At 52.9% G+C, this 13,927-nt stretch overlaps 1 protein-coding gene across 4 annotated transcripts in view; it reads left to right on the forward strand.

The window, feature by feature from the left end:
• Positions 1-13,927, forward strand: part of LOC131669279 (homeotic protein spalt-major-like) — a 49,741-nt gene that overhangs the window by 24,344 nt on the left and 11,470 nt on the right. For 3 of the 4 annotated variants that reach the window (XM_058944051.1, XM_058944053.1, XM_058944054.1), the window contains exons 1-2: positions 7,862-8,084; positions 9,859-13,446. In XM_058944051.1, the coding sequence (XP_058800034.1) occupies positions 7,976-8,084; positions 9,859-13,446 (3,697 nt within the window). In that variant the 5' untranslated portion in view covers positions 7,862-7,975. Of the gene's footprint in view, positions 1-7,861; positions 8,085-9,858; positions 13,447-13,927 lie in introns of those variants that run through there. The other variant, XM_058944052.1, reaches the window with a different exon arrangement.

Raw genomic sequence — 13,927 nt, forward strand, 5'->3', positions numbered from 1 at the left:
TCATCAAGGTATCAAATCGCAAATGTTTTTCCGATGCTGCATCCTCGTGCGGCAACGAAAGAAGGCGCAGCGCGCGACTCCGAATAGAAGCATCGCCAAAAAGAACAAGAACGGAGCGAGATGGAACAAAGACGCGAGAGCGCACTCGTCAATATTCAATGGGCAATCTTATCTTGGCGTGGCTATGCAACTCGTAAATATCCGCGCACGCTAATGGTCTCCGAACTCGACGTACGTAGTGACGGTGCATTAGCTGACGTTTAAATCAGAGCCCAAGAGCGGATTAGTCGCTCTCTCGCGTGCAGGGCGTTTTCTCCATTGTCATAACCGGGGGAACGAAAATTAATCGCGAGAGAGCGGCTTTTTATCGAGCAGATGGCGCGAACACTGTTTTTTTTCTCGCAGCCCTCTTAGGATTAGCTTTCTTTTTCATGAAGTGCCATTGCGGATTAGCATATAATTCGCTGCCACGCCGTATACGTACACGTAGCTCGCGAGCGTAATAGAAATTCTTAAAATAGCCAACACTGAAAGGGCAGCAGTGGCAAAAAACGAGGCGGCAAAGCGTATACCACGAGAAATTTGGAGAATGCTGCGCGCGAAAAAAAAAGGAGCGTCGATCGTCGTCGTCGCCGCAGTGCTCGTTAGAAAAGAATTAGTTTCTTTCCCTCTCTACAGCCACATCTGTGCTCGTATACCTCTTGACAGATGGTTTCGGTTCCGAGTAGCGCGATCTCAATTTTTACCGGACGCGGCACGCTGCAGTATATACCAGCCGTGAGCAGCAGCGCCTTCTTTTTATTTTCACGCGCAATTAACACATTCTTATGTAATCGATGCCAGCTCTCGCGCGACTTGCGAGACTTCCAAGCCGTATAGTTGTGGAACCAAGCGTATGTGCGTGTGTGTGTGTGTGCTTTCTGGACGACTTAGAAAGGCTTTGGAAAAACTGCCTTGGACACTAATATTTTGTTGTTTCTCGACCTCGTTTTCCACTTGAAATCATTTCATAAGATTTCCGAAAAAAAATCTTCTAACAAATTCACATTGATACGATGCTATCTAGTTCATCTAAGGCATTTCGTGGAATCGGTCATAATCGCGCAGACTAATGAACATTGGTTAGCGAAATTTGCGTGAAAAACTCGAATATATTGAACAATCATATCGATTATGAATCAGAAACACGAATCACGGCACACTATCTCCTCTTTCAAACAAACTTATCATCTGACTAATCGTTCAAGTGCAGACAATATCTTGCAGATAATCGTGTGCATGTCCTCTCGTGACTTTCCAAAAAGATGCGCGCGGCCGATGACAATAATAGAAACGGCAGAATAGCTCGTACATTAAAACAATAGGTCGTTGCTGAGTATTTCAAATAAAATATACACAGAGAGCGAGAGAAAGAGAGGGAGACAAGCATAGTGTCGACTGTATGGGCGCTTGCTTGCGCGAGAGGGGGAGAGAGAAAAAGAGAGAAGACAGTTATATAGACGGACACGCGAGTTAGAGAGACTGCTGTTCTATATGTATGAGCTTAGACAAGATACACGTGCATGTGCCTCACATACACCAAAGGCGTTCTCTGACCTTTCTCTTTTCTCCTCTCTCACTCCCACTATGTAAGTACGCTCTCATAGTAGCTGCGATTATTACGATTATTGAGCCCATGGCCGTTGTAAAAGTGCAACCGGCGTGCGCGTGCTACGCCGATGAATAATAAAATGCACACATACACACAATACGGTAATATTCTCTGTCTGTCTCTCTCTCTCTCTCTCTCTCTCTCTCTCTCAGGAGATCATAAAATATACACAAGCAATGGCCGAGCAGCGCGAGCAAGCCAAGTACATCGTAAAATTTTCAAAAAATTTACGATTTCATTGGACGCATGCTACGCCAGTAGCGCTACTTTGAAAGTATAACCACGCGCACGCGCGAGATGAGTTTTTTGCGTGTGCCTGTTTGCCGGGTGGTTTGTTACAAGTTATTCCGTATGAATGATGGAAACTTACAAAATTGGAATTTTAAAGCGAGATGTCCGCGCGCACTATTATGGTTATCTATTTATATCGCATCTACGCTCAGTAGTCGACAAATCATCGCGCTTCTATGTATTTTCGCACTGTTTTTAGAATGACCACGCGCTTCATTTGCAATACCTGAGGATAGATATTGCAGTAGCTTGACAATGATCTTCAGGTTCATAGTTGGATTAAAAAGTATAAGCAACGCTGAAAATTGCTAAGCGATAGAAGCGATTTGGCCTTTGTCGGCGAGAGAAAAGATTGGGATAATGGAAAGCCCGCACATGAACGATCTCGAGCTAAGAGTTGCGCAGAAAATAAAAAAGTCCAGTCTGTATCTCGGCCGAAATCTGGCTAGGCGCCGAGGCATAGATATATCTGATCCCAAAAAAGTGAAGCAGCAGCTTTATCTTGAGGTCGGCTAAAAGGGCCTTTAAAAAAAAACGAAGGAGAGGGCGAGCGAGCTGGCCCCCACACATCGAACAAGAGCAATCCGTTATCATTCGACAACTGCAGGCTGGTCCGTCTCTCGTTCTCCGTGGTCGAATTCGCGATCGAATAACGATAAATATCGCGGACATTAAAAGCCTCTTACAGCGTCGGTTCTCACCTCGTGCATGCATGCCGATAAGCCTTCAGTAAGCACGGCACACACACACAGACACAGAGCTATATATGACATGCTCGAGTCGCTCGATAAATCGCGCAGCAAAGAAGAAGGAGGTACGACTGGCCGAGCGCGAGGAGCATCGATCGCCCTTATTTATTCATTTGCAAATAAATAAACGCGCCCATGTTGCCCGCTGCCTGCCGACGCCAGCCCAAGCCTAAGATAAGATAACGCCAAGGGACCTGTAAATCCGCGAGGGTCACTCACCGGGTCAGACCTCAGAGCTTGTACACACACACACACGCACACTCGCACATGGGTGCGCACGCGCGTACGCGAGATGTACTCCTTTTTGTTTCGGCCGTTCGCCAGCGATTGAATACTATTGTGCGCGCAAGGCTAAGAGAAGGCTGATCGATCAGGCCCGACATTTGAATTCGCGTATATGAGTCGATGTCTCGTAGTTTCAAGCCAATTAAATCGAAGCCAAATTAGTTGCAGCGTTATACGCGCGACATACCGAATTAGAAGCCGCTCAAGTCTCTCGGCATAAGCGCGCCGACAAAATGACAATTTCTCGAGAATCGTGCAATAATAGTCGGAAAATCTAGAGCACAAATTGACAAATTTGTGGAAAGGTACTGCGATCCACGCGCGTAACAATATATAAATATATCGTTAACGAGTCCGAGCGAGACGTTAAATCGAGTCTGAGCATCAGTTGGCTCCGAGAGCGCCCAGCGCGAGCTGCTGCGCGCGTTATCGTAATCTTCGTCTAGAATTGCCGCCAATACAATAAAGCTCAAGCTCTCTCTCGTATGGCCGTCGTGCACACCGCAGAGACAGAGAGGTAGGCAGATGACGATGCTCATTTAGCGCGACGCGCTTTGATCATATCGAAAATAGAATCCGCCGGGGACTGACCATTGTGCGATATATGTATTCACATCGCCCCTCTCTCTCTCTCTCTCTCTCTCTCTCTCTCTGCGCGCTAACCTACTTTGGAATTTCATCGGAACTTTTTGACCTTTAATTTCATTCGGCACCTTTGCTCTGTTCCTCGTGGAAAAGATTTGGCCGTCGCTTTAATTCTAAACAATAACGTAACAAGTGACTCGTGTATGAAAGGCGTTTGAGAATAAAATGAAATAAGTCAAGTTTGCTGGGTCGCTAGTGCGAGTGTACTCTTCTCGCGAAATTATTCAGACGGCTTTCGGACCAATTATTTATACAATCATCGCAAGAGTGCACACGCGCAATAAGTACGTAGCTGCCAGAGTGCACGCACACACTCACACAGTGAGGATGAATAAACTGCGCTTGCGGGCACGTAATCTTCCAAATGATAATATACATTACGTCGAGGCATCTGCAAACTTCTTTTACACCTAAACACGATTTGATCAATTCTTCCTTCGATCAGCTCGTGTCACCTGCGTATTATAAAATGAATGTACAATAAGAAAAAATCGCTATCTTAATCGATCAATCTTCTACTTTTGTCTTTGACTTGGAAATAAAATCATCGGAATAAGTTTGAATAATGTAAAGCAATTTTCATGAATCGCGTGTCAGAGTTTCAAAAAAAAGAAAACAAAAGGTGAACAGCGTCAGAATTCCAAAGTCACGATATGTACTATAAAATTATAAGTGTATTGCTCGGGAAGGAACGGCATCGATCACTCGATCAAAACCACTGAATAATTGAAATGCAATTATTTGAATCGTCACGTTTCTAAGTTGCCACTTGAAAGCTGTAGAGAAATAACTCGTGTAAATCATTTCAGCTAAAGGTTGCAAATGTAAGATCGTCAACAAAGCAATAATCCCACTGCCATTGTGATCGATTCCCGTAGACCTATGGGAGTACACACAAATACGTTCTGTCGATGCTTCGTGTCCACTTTGTACCTTGCGTCCGTACATGCACATGCGCTCGTTACACGAGAGGGCCGTGGTTTTTCCCCTTCTCTCGCTACTCTCCCACGCGATGAATAAGGCCCATCTTAGCGAAAGGGCGGTCCGACTGCCGAGCCAATCGCCTCCTACCACGTGTGCGATTGCTCGCTTTGCTTTGTATGCTTCATCTACGCACAGGCTTGCAAGGAGCATTATTGAAGCTCTATTCGATCTGGTTAAGGGGATGCGGAGCCGGAATGGACAACGTGGAATATTCAAGAGTACTGGCGAAAAGAAAAAAGGAAACAGAAGTCGACCCGCCGCGAGCGCATAATTAGATCTTGAAATTTAAATTAGCCTGGCGAATCTGACTATTCCCCAACGAATTCGGATCAAGGAAACGCAAATACAACGCGTCGTACTTGCCTGTCTATCTTTTCGATGTATAAATGTATATATACCCGAGACTCTTATCTAGCTTTAGTAGTCACGTACTCGTTGTAAAGATGATTGTAGATTTACTTTTTTTAAAATTAAAATATGAGCAGCGCACAACCTAATTTGCCCGAAATTATCGCTGCTCGTTGTCAACTTTATGGGAGCGTGTGCTTGGAGTTCTATTTAACGCAAAACCGCGCTTCGTTTCGCGCCGACCCCTCGCTCCTTCATTCTCTCGCCTTTCGACAAAAGAGATGGACCCACCTGTTTCATCGCTTTTCAACGAGACTCGAGTCGCGTGCTCTCCCAAGTACGCGCGCGAGCAGAGCGTACCTATACATACGCGGTCGCATTTTTGGGCGAAAGTCGGACGTCTCCATTGCACATTAGCACATGCCGGTCCTTCACAAGAGATCCTGAATTATGACTTCCGTCGCGTGCTGCGGCAGGACTACCTGCTGGCGGGCCCTTTATGATTGACGCGATCTTGCGGCTAGACGGTCATAAATCAGCAGCTCGCTTGTCCTACCAGCACAAAAAGAGAAGTCAAGGACGACGAAAAGTTGCGCAAAAGTCAACAAAGACAGGAATCCGATCGGTTTTCCGTAAATCATCTGCAAAGGAGAATTGTGTGCTTTTTTCCGCCGACTCAGCGTGTGACACAGTTCGTTTTTTTTTCTCTCCTTCCTTTCTTTCATCCATTCTCCTTTCTTCTCCGTCTGCCCATCTCTTTCGGGGAAAAAGGAAAGTTTTGCGTGCGACGGGTAATTCGTAATCAATTCATGTTTGCGCGGTTAGAAATTTGTCGCGCGGCGCGTGGGCATCGGCAATTTGAAATGCAAAGCACTCGGCGTGTCGGGAGCATGTATTTCAACGGAAAGAGGAACCGACAACAAATAAATAAACAAATAAAAACGATGCAATGCCGTCGCGCTTCCGGCAAGAATGCCTAATCGTTACGGTTCCGCTTGCAAAATAGGTCGCGAGTGCTCGATCGCGCAAAACCGAAACCTTAGTAAAGTGCGCGTGGCGCTTCCAACGCGAGCGTAGACGCGACTAGTGCACTCGATAATCGATAATCGAATTAACCGTCTTATCCCCAACACCTGTGCAGTTAATCCTACGTGGGTGTGACGCTCTTTCTTTCATTCGCCAAATAACCAGTGCAATTTCACTGCGCGACCGACTGTCCTTTCGTAGCGTACCTGGCCGTATTTTTTCGTGCTCTTGTTTTAGCATCGTCTCGCTCGAAACTTTGTTCGATGACAATACCTGTTATTTGTAGAATTTTTATAATGCCAAACAGAGCTCCGAGTCACGATAATGTATTATTTTTGTCCGTTTGCTCTCGCGAGGAATGCGGGATTTTTAATTTTAACGTAAGGCCGATTCGTTTGTCTTTCGTTTGAATAACTGCCAGCTACGTTTGATAAACGCAAGGTAAACAAAAAATAACTCACGTCCCGTCACCTCTTCCCATACACTGGCTGCGCGCCGCGCGCGGCGAAAAAGAACAAAAGGCATCACACCGATATATACACTTATTCCCCAGTGCGAGGGAAAATCGACTGGCCGATTAATCAAACCGCGAAATGCGGGCGCGCATGGCAATGTCAAAGTCAATATCAAACGCGTGAAACATCCTGAAAATTGCACGTTCTCTCCTCTCTCTCTCTCTCTCTCTTTTTCTTGAGCCTTTATAATTTATGTGCACGCGAGCGCTGTATACGCATCGCGCTCGGGAAATATATAAATGCCACGAGAGGAGATTTTTATTTCGAGAAAGCGTCTTGACAGATGTTTGCGTTCCTTCCCGAAATAAAGAATTTGCCACTGCGAGCAAAAGAAAATCGTCGCGAGACTGATCCGGCCGTTGATCCTGATCGACGATTAGCGACGAAAAAGGGAGCGCGGGAATGAGAGAGAGAGAGAGAGAGAGACAGAGAGGCAAACGGTAGCTCGTTGTATCGATCGCGTGGGCGAACGACGCGAGAGAAGAGAAGAAGCCGGTTCAACACGGCAGCGGCCTCAAGGTCGCGGTTTTTCAGTATCGCCTGCCAAAAACTCTGGTTTTATGCCTTGTAAGGCTCGTCCACTTCCTGCTTTTTGTACTTCCATCCCGTTTTCGTCCTCTTTCAAGCTCCTTCTTCTGCGCCATCGCGTGGATTGCTCGTTATTGCAAACAATTCTTCCTTCGCTCCTTCTACGATTTGACTTTGCCGAACCGTCTCAAGAATTATCTAAAGTCAGTTACATTATAAAACGCAACACTCGTCGGCGCATGAAAGACGCGAGGATAAAACGTATAGATTGCGCACGAGAGGCGCTTAAAGTCTTTTGCGCAGGCATACGTGCGTTCCGTATGAAAAGCGTCATTTCAACCGAAACAATAAAGGAAACCACAGTCATTAAGCATGAACCGCGCTAATTTTCTCTAACCCGTTCGTGAGAACGGAGCGTACGTACGTACGCGCCGCTCCCGAGCTCGAGCCATTAGGGTGTTGCAGTCAAAGGGCGGGTACTGGCCTGGCGCATATAATAATTAATAATCCGCGATCGGTGAGTGGCTCACTGCTAGAAGCCCCGCCCCACCTGATTTATGAACCGCAACGCCTTCTCTGTCATAACCGCGGCGGAGAGAGACAACGCGAGCGAGAGAGAGAGAGAGAGAGAGAGAGAGGAGGGAGATTTTGTGTAGGAGTGGGCGCATACGGCGTAGTGGGGGTGTCTCTCATAACTGGGATAGCTGGTGGGGAGTAAAGGAACGAAGGGGGGAGCGACACGATGGAGAGAGAGAGAGAGAGAGAGAGAGAAAGAGAGAGAGAGAGCCGGTTCTCCGACGGCAGAGTCAGTCGCTTTTCGTCCTCGGTCGCGTCGCGAGCGCTGTTTACGCTCAAAGCCATCCAGAGATAGAACATGAGATAGCTAAAGTGGATGCTTTGTGTGGCTGTGTGCGTCGTCGTCCTCGTCGTCGTTGCTGTTGTTCGAATCGATCATGCAGCTGATGCGTTGGAGTATCAATCGACGGCTCGAGAACCGTAACGGCAATGCTGGCGATAAACAACGCAGGAACTGCCAACAGGCGCCGAGACTCGCATACTCCGGTAGGCTACGTGCATATAACACATCCTAATGTATTGCCAAAGTGCAGTGCGCGCCGCGAGCCCGGCTCCTATGACGTTCTCGACCAAGTCGTTTCCGAGGATGTCCCGTTAGGACCGCACCGATCGTTGGAATAATTTTCTCGTTTGATTATAATCCACACGAGCCAGCCGGCTCTCGGTCTGTCGCTCGTAAATTGCCGATGATATTTATGGTGAAAAACGACGAAGAGAGATATGCCTCGGGCCTGTCAAGCTCTCGCCTAGTAAAGAACAATGAAACGGCGCCTCTTTAGTAACGCGTTATTAATCATCAGGCGCACGACTGTGTAAAAACATTGGCGATGTGATCAAGAGGTCCGACAATCAAGTGCTCACCGCCTCGAGGCGAGGGACTCTCGATACGGGCATAAGTCATAGGGGGTGCGCGATCGTTATTGAAGATAGCCAAATAATAAAAACAACGGCTTCCAACGGAGCTCGGCACGCACGCGTCGATTTACATTTGGAATGCGCGCGAGCGCACCACGGCTCAAAATAGACTTGATAGTGTATTTATTGCACCATATTGGAGCATTTGATTTACGGCCGAGCCGGAAAATTCTTTGATTCCACGCGCTCGAGTCATAATTTTTCCGTGTGGAGCGCGCTGTTTCGAGCGAGGATAGGAAGCAGGAGAAAAAAACACGGAAAATTAACGCTCGTAGTGCGTGCGTGCGTGTGTGCGTGTGTTTCGTTTCTTATTTGCCATTGGTATTATATTTGACACATCGACAGCGCGGAAAGCGCACGCACAAAGCCCGGCTACGAAAGCCATCGGGTTGCAAAGGAACGATTTCCTGCGCGAACGGCGAAAAATACGTGGCCGCGTCGAGAGAGCACATAATCGCACGGCGACAGCGTAACATCAATCGGCTCCCTCCTAAACGTGTCACCGGCATAATAAGGCGCAGGTAAAGCCAGCGACAATTTATGCGCGCGTCTTCGCCATTTTCCAGTGCGTGCAGCGTTAATAACGCCGGCGAGCCCTTTGCCTATATAACTCGCTGCCCCAGCTCGTTTTCATTTTCAACGCGCAGTAACATTAATTTTATTGAGCCGTGCGCGGAAAATGTGTGCGCGCGAGTGCGTATAGCTTTTAAGCTTTAATTTTTACGATCCATATGAGCATGTCGCGATAGCCATCGCCGTGCAGTTGAGCGCTGTATATAAGGGCATTAAAGTATTTCTCTCCTTTAACGGCTGACTTTATTTTCGTTCTCGGGCGTCTTTAAGATTGGAAATTGTCCCGCAGCGGCGAGGTGCTCGATCGTTAAGCCGCGCCTCTCCTGCCGTTCTTTATTTTTTCACGAGATAAATTATTCAAAACTGAATCTCAATCATAAGTGTGCTTTTAGGCCTGCTACTTATTTTGGAATTCCTCGACGCATACATAGCCGTGCGCTATTGTGCGCCCGGTTATAAACATAAATTATATCGATATTTCAGCGTCATTATACATCGATAGCACTCCTCTAAAAGGCCATCTAACGCATACATTACGCTTGATTCGATAATATGCTACACAAACAGCGACACAACGAGCCGTACATAACAATAAATTGTGCCTGCCCCTCCCCCGCTCCTGCCCTTCCTACCCTTAAAGCGTTACAAAACTCGAGCGAGCCTCGTTATTATCCCCAATGGGAAACGAACGCATGTACACTGCACACGCTGTGGCGGCGTGAAAGTCTGGCTGGAAAACTAACGTGCACTGTTTCTGGCGTTGCTGTTGTAGGTGAAGAGAATGACTCAGCATCGGACGGCGAAGAGGCTGCAGCCGGGGCAATGGGCGAGGAAGCGGTGGACCTCACGTCGACTCGCTCGCACCACGAGGACGAGCTCGACGAGGACGAGGACATGGACGAGCAGGAGGAGACGGAAGAGCCAGCCACACTCAAGAAGCTCGACGACGACAAGCGCATGCACCTGTGCCAAGACGCCGAAAACAACAACAGCTTCGTGGAGGCCGGGGCCGCGCCGCCTCTGGCCGCCGCCGCAGCCGCAGCCGCCGCGGGCCTGTTCCCCGCGGCGGGCACTAGTCACGTCACGCTCGAGGCCCTGCAGAACACCAAGGTGGCCGTAGCCCAGTTCGCCGCGACGGCGCTGGCCGGCGGCGCCGACAGCGAGGCCGCCCTCCAGGAGCTCGCCGTGCTGCAGAACACGCTCTACACGCTGCAGCACCAGCAGGTCTTTCAGTTGCAGCTGATAAGCCAGCTGCAGCACCAGCTGTCCACGGCGGCGGCGCAGTCGGCCAGCGAGCCCGGCGCCGCCGCCGCCGCCGCCGCCGCGGCCTCGAGTAGACCCGAGAGCAAGGAGGCGTCGCCGTCGCCCGCGGCGCTCATCCAGCCGAAGCCGCTGTCGTCGCTGACGTCGCCGGCGCACTCGCGGCCGCCCAGCAGCCACCTGCTGCAGCAGCCGAGGCTGCCCTCGCCGCCCGCGGGCAGGGAGCAGGACAGGCCCGCGCCCGCGGGCAGCGCGTCCCCGGCGCTGAGCGCGGCGCCGGGCGGCGGGCCCTGCGGCGGCGCGAGCAGCCCGCCGCTGCCGGCGACGGCGCTGTCCGCGGCGCCGACGGCCGGCAGCCAGCCGGCGCTGGCCGCCTCGCATCAGGTGCCGGCCCTGTGCTCCATCAGCTCCTCGCTGGCCTCGTCCATCATCACGAACAACGACCCGCTGCCGCTCAACGAGCCCAACACCCTGGAGATGCTGCAGAAGCGCGCCCAGGAGGTGCTCGACAACGCCAGCCAGGGCCTGCTGGCCAACAACCTCGCCGACGAGCTGGCCTTCCGCGGCTCCAAGGGCTCGCGCATGTCGCCCTACGACGGCAAGAGCGGCGGCGGCCGCAGCGAGCCGTTCTTCAAGCACCGCTGCCGCTACTGCGGCAAGGTCTTCGGCAGCGACTCGGCTCTGCAGATCCACATAAGGTCGCACACAGGTGAGCGCCCCTACAAGTGCAACGTCTGCGGCAGCCGCTTCACCACCAAGGGCAATCTCAAGGTCCACTTCCAGAGGCACCGCGACAAGTTCCCCCACGTTAAGATGAATCCCAACCCCGTGCCCGAGCACCTCGACAAGTACCACCCCCACCTGCTGCAGCAGCTGGCTGCGTGCGGCCAGCGCTCGCCGCCGCCCGGCGCCGCGGGCCCGCAGCCGCCGCCCGCGCCGCCGCCCGGCGGCCCCTCCCCCGTGTTCCTCCCCGCCGCCGGCGCCGTGCCCGGGGCGGTGCCGCCGGTGTCCTTCCTGCCGCCGCAGCCCCCCCTGCCCTTGGGCCTCGCGCTGCCCCCGGCCCTCTACCGCTCGCCCCTGCAACTCGGCTCCGCGCAGCCGCCGCCGGCCGCGGGCGCGCCGCCGGGCGCGCGCGACGACCAGGACGGCCCGGCGGACCTGAGCAAGCCGAGCCCCTCGCCCTCGCCGCAGCACTCGCCCAACTCGCATCATTCCTACCACGAGCACTGCCACAAGCCGGACGAGCTCGTCAAGATGGAGCATGAGCGCTCGCCCGGCCGGGAGCTGCTCCGCCAGCAGCAGCAGCAGCACCACCACCACCACCACCACCACCAGCAGCAGCAGCAGCAGCAGCAGCAGCCCAGGCCGGCCAGCCGGGAGGGCGCGCTGGCCGAGCGCATCACGCCCAAGAACGAGCCCGAGGAGAGCGAGGACATGAACGAGGAGGAGCCCGACGACTTCGAGGCCGACCCGCGGCGCTACGGCGCCGCGTCGCCGGCCGCCCAGCCGCACCACCAGATGTACGAGGACTGCAGCATGGAGAGCAAGATCAGCGGCGGCCGGATGGAGCCCGGCGAGCTGGACGCGGACGAGGACATGGACGAGCAGCCCGAGAACCTGTCGAGCAGGGCGAACCCCGCCTCGATGCTGCAGCAGTCGATGGTCTACCCGGGCGCCTCGCCCACCAGCAGCAGCGCCAGCAGCGGCAGCATCCAGACGTCCTTCGCGAACATCCTGTTCTCGGGGCTGCCGCCGCACCCCTCGCAGCTGGCCGCCGGCCACCACGCGCAGGCCCCGAGCCGGGCGGGCGGCGCCGCGCCGCCCGCGGAGCCCTTCGACCCGGCCCGCGACCCCGCCATCTACTCGAGCCTGCTCCCCAAGCCGGGCAGCAACGATAACTCGTGGGAGAGCCTCATCGAGATCACCAAGACCTCGGAGACGTCCAAGCTGCAGCAGCTCGTCGACAACATCGAGCACAAGCTGACCGACCCCAACCAGTGCATCATCTGCCAGCGGGTGCTGTCGTGCAAGAGCGCCCTGCAGATGCACTACCGCACGCACACCGGCGAGCGGCCCTTCAAGTGCAAGATCTGCGGCCGAGCCTTCACCACCAAGGGCAACCTCAAGACTCACATGGGCGTGCACAGGGCGAAGCCTCCGCTCAGGCTGCTGCACCAGTGCACCGTCTGCCACAAGAAGTTCGCCAACTCGTTCGTCCTCCAGCAGCACGTCAATCTCCACACGAACGACCCGACGGAGCTGACGCCGGAGCAGATTCGCGCCGCCGAGGTGCACGACTTCGCCCCGGCGGGCTACCCGCCTCACCCGCTCGCGGCCTTCCTGCCCGGGGCCTTCCCGCCGATGCACCCCGCCGGGTTCCCCCTCGGATTCCCAGCCACGGCCCGGCAGCACGCGCTCGAGAGACAGTCGATGGACGACAACGACTCGAAGGAGTCGTTGCATCAGCAGCAGCAGCAGCTGCATCAGCACATCCAGGCGCAGCAGCAGCGCTACCTGGAGGAGCGCGCCGGCAGCGCCGGCGGCGATGACGTCGAGGAGGCCGACGACGAGGAGGAGGACCGGCGGGAGGACGACGAGAGGTGCGTCGACGAGCGGCGGAGCAGCGTGGACGGCGACGACGACAAGGAGTCGCACAACCAGGACGTCGACTCCGATATTCCCGATCACAAGGACAGTCTCGTCCCTCGCTCGCCACCCTCGTTTTCCACCTCGCTGGCCGCGCTCGAAAGCCAAGTTCGCACCATCACCACCATGGCGGCCACCAGTCAACAGCAGCAGCCGCCGCCGCCGCCGCACAAGGCCTCGCCGCCGCTGCATCGCTACAACGGCAGTGAGAAGAGCAGCAGTCCTCACGCGGTTCCGGCGCCACTCGACCTGACGCCGCGCGCCTCGTCGACGCCAGCGAGCTCGGCGAGCTCGCCGCCGACGACGCACCACCCGTTCGGCATGTTTGCCGGTCTACTGCAGGCGGCGCCAACGAATAGCGCACCAGGCCCGCTTGCCTCGCTGACGAGCTCAGCCGTCAGGGCTGCCACTTCGACCTACAATCCGCTTGGTCTGGCGGTCGGCGGCTCGGCAGGTAGGCGCTGATGACTGACGAGCGTGAAAGGAGACAGACGACAGGGGCCGGGACACCCGTCTACACCTCACTCTATTTCTCTATCACTCTATCGCTTTATCATTCTGTCGTGCTTACCTGTAGGCTCTCGATGATGATGACGATGATGACTATTATATAGGCAATGATATCCTTTGTAGCCTCGACTACGCTACGACATTTATTTTGAGGAACGATGCATTGTAAAAGCCTTTAAAATAATTCTATCGAGACTATTATCTCTTCGATATGGAATAATAAATATTTATATATAAATATTATCTATATATATCTGCACACGATGTTTGTAAAACGGGCAAATGGACATGTGTTTTTTTTCGCTGTGTTGTGCTGTATTAAGGAGAGCCTAATACGTTATTATTATTATTATTATAGTTGTTCTGTCGAGTAGACGTTATCTGCAATTGAACCAGCAAAAAGAACCAGCAACAAATTTTAGTTC

This window comes from Phymastichus coffea, unplaced genomic scaffold, assembly GCF_024137745.1.
Source record: "Phymastichus coffea isolate CEN01 unplaced genomic scaffold, Cenicafe_Pcof_1.1 PCOF00091, whole genome shotgun sequence".
NCBI classification, from domain to species: domain Eukaryota; kingdom Metazoa; phylum Arthropoda; class Insecta; order Hymenoptera; family Eulophidae; genus Phymastichus; species Phymastichus coffea.